The sequence below is a fragment of the Etheostoma cragini genome, chromosome 19 (assembly GCF_013103735.1).
Source record: "Etheostoma cragini isolate CJK2018 chromosome 19, CSU_Ecrag_1.0, whole genome shotgun sequence".
NCBI lineage: Eukaryota > Metazoa > Chordata > Actinopteri > Perciformes > Percidae > Etheostoma > Etheostoma cragini.
Window position 1 is genome coordinate 429,359 of NC_048425.1, and position 1,510 is coordinate 430,868.

The 1,510-nt window shown below is 46.0% G+C and overlaps 1 protein-coding gene and 1 long non-coding RNA gene across 2 annotated transcripts in view; both read right to left on the minus strand.

Moving 5' to 3' along the window:
• Positions 1-304, minus strand: part of LOC117935156 (dickkopf-related protein 1-like) — a 5,483-nt gene extending 5,179 nt beyond the window's left edge. Inside the window, exon 1 of the mRNA XM_034857296.1 lies at positions 265-304. Coding sequence (XP_034713187.1) covers positions 265-304 — 40 coding nt within the window. The remainder of the gene's footprint in view (positions 1-264) is intronic.
• A 156-nt stretch (positions 305-460) lies between these two features.
• LOC117962148 lies at positions 461-1,504 on the minus strand. The gene is made up of 2 exons (XR_004660574.1): positions 1,350-1,504; positions 461-619 (listed from the first exon to the last, which is right to left on the minus strand). It is a non-coding gene; the product is annotated as an uncharacterized LOC117962148 (long non-coding RNA).
• Between the last annotated feature and the right edge of the window lie 6 nt (positions 1,505-1,510).

A 1,510-nucleotide genomic window follows, 5' to 3' on the forward strand; every position in this document is an offset into this window, starting at 1 on the left:
GCTGCTCTGATTGGTTGGAGGTTGCAGTGATAAGCAACCACACTTTAGAAACAAGCCCAACAAAACCGCGACCCGCGATTACCAATATTTGTAAGCAACTTTACACAAAAACAAGCCCAAAGTTGCTTACAATAAGCGGACTTGGCAACACTGGTATCTCCTCGGGAGTTTTCCCTGGACCCTTTTGTATTTTTGTATTTGTATTGTTTTAGTTGATGCTTCCTGTGTTTTTCGTGGACTTTTTACTCATTAACCCCCGTGTACCTGCCCCCCCGCCTCCCCCATCATGCCTGCGGGTCGACATTCGGCCTCGTCGTCACACAGCAAGTTGCAGAACAAAAGTAAAAAGTAGCAATGAGCACTAATGAGTATTTCGTCTGCTAACACGAGAATATGACAGATTATTTTAATGACAGTGTTGGAAACAGGTTTGCAGAGTCAGTGTTTTGTCAGTCAGAGAAACTGGAAAACGTATTTTATTGGACACAAAGTGAACAAATAAGAGGCGATTTAAAGACTAAACAAAAAGTTGTTTAAAAGTGTTTTTATATCACGAGTTAAACCTGGTGACCGCCGGCCAGCCGGTGTGACTTCGGATCCACTCGAAGTAATGAGCCACCTGAGGGGAGAGAGAGAGGGGAGAGAAGGGAGAGAGAGACAGAAAGGATCGACGTTAAAGGAGGGAGGACTGCAAAGATCCAGGACTCATCCAAAAATTGTGAAAATGTGAAGTGTGTCATCTGCATAAAAACGGACTGATTTGGACGAATAATGTCATTTAATATGTAAATAGTAAGGGACCAAGAATAGAGCCCTGCGGAACACCATTACTAAATGCAAAAAGGGTCAGATGCACCTGATTGGTGCATCTGAATAGGGAGCGGTGTATTTTTCAAATCGCACTACAGGCTGTATGGGGCACCAGAGGAGCCGGATATTATTTTAACCCTTGTGTCATCTTCCCATTGACCGTGCAACTTTTTAATTTTCTGTCGCTGTCCCCCAAGGTGGAAATAGGAAGCCTGAAGGAGCTCGAAGGAAACAGGATGCCAGGAGGTCAGCCTCTCCTCTCTGACGTAGCTCCCATGGCGCCATTTTAATGCTACGTAGCCATCACCTGCCTTTAGCATCCCATTGACTCCTATTCATGTTGACGTCACTTTGACACTTTACAGCATTTAAAGACTCTAATTGTGTTTGTGCCTATGTTAATGTTAACTAGCATGTTAGTTAGCAGTAATTAGCATGTGCCTATGTTAATGTTAACTAGCATGTTAGTTAGCAGTGTTTGTGGTCCTTTGTGGTTGTTGTGGTGATTTGTTGTTGTTGTGGTTATTTGTTGTCGTTACCTGGGTGTAGACTCCGGGGAAACCCGGCTGACCGCACCTCTCCCCCCAGCTGACGACCCCCCACAGGTAGGACACACCCAGCTCGTCCTGACACACCAGGGGACCCCCACTGTCCCCCTGGCAGGAGTCCACACTGCCGTCCAGATCCCCTGCGCACACAC